The sequence below is a fragment of the Limulus polyphemus genome, unplaced genomic scaffold, assembly GCF_000517525.1.
Source record: "Limulus polyphemus unplaced genomic scaffold, Limulus_polyphemus-2.1.2 Scaffold6978, whole genome shotgun sequence".
Classification (NCBI taxonomy): Eukaryota; Metazoa; Arthropoda; class Merostomata; order Xiphosura; family Limulidae; genus Limulus; species Limulus polyphemus.
Window position 1 is genome coordinate 39,205 of NW_013672588.1, and position 2,225 is coordinate 41,429.

The 2,225-nt window shown below is 34.1% G+C and overlaps 1 protein-coding gene across 1 annotated transcript in view; it reads right to left on the minus strand.

Moving 5' to 3' along the window:
* Positions 1-816, minus strand: part of LOC106474235 (glutathione S-transferase Mu 1-like) — a 6,433-nt gene extending 5,617 nt beyond the window's left edge. The window contains exon 1 of the mRNA XM_013934925.2: positions 672-816. Within this exon, the coding sequence (XP_013790379.1) occupies positions 672-713 (42 nt within the window). The 5' untranslated portion in view covers positions 714-816. The remainder of the gene's footprint in view (positions 1-671) is intronic.
* Between the last annotated feature and the right edge of the window lie 1,409 nt (positions 817-2,225).

The following is a 2,225-nucleotide window of genomic DNA, read 5'->3' on the forward strand; positions in this document are numbered from 1 at the left end:
TGGTTTATAAAAGAGGGTGACAACGTGACAGAGTAATGTGTATGTAGACAGTGAGTAATTGATCTGCAGTCAGACAGTATTATTGAAGCTGAGCACATTCGTTGATATAGCGTTTGTTATAGAGAGATTGTTGAAAATAAATGTATCGTAAAGTTATATTCGGAAAGAATAAACCAGTTTTATTAAGTAAGGACTTGTGTCGCTAAAGTTTCGTCGGAACGAAGTTACGGAAAATTAATTAACAAACGGAGACGTAACACTAGGATAGGTGTAAAGTTAGCAATGTTGGTTTAAATAACGCAATATTAACAATAATTAATCACGAACCTTAGATTGTTATTTGTTAATCAATTACCTCTCAGAGAGAGAAAAAAAAAAAAAACAGGTAAAGTAATATCAAAAACTCATGATTATACAAGAAAAAAAGCTACAGAATTATACTTAAATGCACTTAGAAAACACTAGACACATACTCACAAGCGATATTATTATAATTTATAACAACAATGACGACCAGATTCAATATCGTACTACTAATACCATACACTAATTTTTCATAATATTATATACTTATTACGTTATATTTGTAGTATTCGAAAATATAACATTTAAGTATCGATTTTAGTTGCTACTTACTTTCAATTTAATTACTAACAATAATTAATACTTACCCCTCGAATGTTCCAATACCCCAATGTAGGTTTCGTAGACATTACTCAAGTACACCTGATATCACCAACACACATAAAACTTTCAAAATAACAAACAATTGCCGCTTGTTTCGTGTACTGTACCTAAGGAGTTTATATAGCTAACAGGACGCTATATAGAGGACGCTGTGATCAAGCGTTAAAAATAAAAACAAATGAGCATTTCAAGGTCTTTGTAAATTTATGTTGATTTATCGAAAAGGTGTATTTAAGTGTTTTTTCTGAGTGTAAAACACTTAAATAAACCTTTTCGATTTTCGATACCTCACTACTATAAAGGCTTGGTTTGGTCTGATATTTCATTGCTACTTTGTCCTATATCGGCCGTTTACGTTTTTAATTACCCTTTTTTAAGTTTACATAGCTTGTTTGTATTAATTTCTTGTTCTTCAGTTCAAGCCCATACCTTTAGTCCACGCGCGGGGTGAAGGAGGATTGCTTAATCTTCGAACACCCCTGATTATTAATTGTTTCTTCGGAAATAATTAATTTCAAATCAAAATAACTGCCAGAAAAGAAATAATATATTTCATTGGTGGTAGTGTCCAGGGTCACTGCTGAGGAGTGGAATTCTCCAAAACTAGTCTGGCTCACAGACACCCCCTCAAATGAAAGAATAGTCCATTCCAAGCTTTTACTTGTTGCTAAACAAATGTTTAAACAACTCTAATCAATTATGTTGATTTATATTTTGAATTACTGTTCGAGAGTAAAATACAGGCTTACATTCACTTACATAGATAATGTTCTTGAGAAGTTGAATTGCCAACTAAATGGCGATAATTCATTGCTTTATTCCGCAGAGTTTAAAGAAGCAGCGTCAGAAGCATGTATGTTTGTTTTGAATTTCGCGCAAAGCTACACGAGGGCTATCTGCGCTAGCCGTCCCTAATTTAGCAGTGTTAGACTAGAGTGAAGGCAGCTAGTCATCAACACAAACCGCCAACTCTTATGCTACTCTTTTACCAACGAATAGTGGGATTGACTGTCACATTATAACACCCCCACGGCTGAAAGGGCGAACATGTTCGGTGTACCGTGGATTCGAGCCCGCGACCCGCAGATTGCGAGTCGAGCGCCATAACCACCAGGCCATGCCAAGCCAGATGTATGTCATACTACACATTATCGGATATTTAAATTCAAAATGATTATTTTTTCTGCCTCTTTTTGTTACGATTAGGGTACTTTAGATTGTGAATTATTCCATCTAATTCCGAAATTTGTAGTTCAGTTGCTAAATACTTAATTATTTCAACCACTGTTTTCTGAGGGGAAAAAAACTTTTTTAGTTCTTTTTTGTTGTTTTAGCGCACATATATAGCTACACAATTACCTATATATATGCTATGTCCATTGTGGGTAGTCGAACTCAGAATTTTACTGCTGACTCATCGGGGAGAATTTTTTTTGCCTAAATGCAGGTTATTTTTTATTATTCGGTAAGAAAATAATACAAAGTCAAGTCCACTTAAAGAAAGGAAACCATTTTATTTCTTTTAGTGAAAGTTTTAC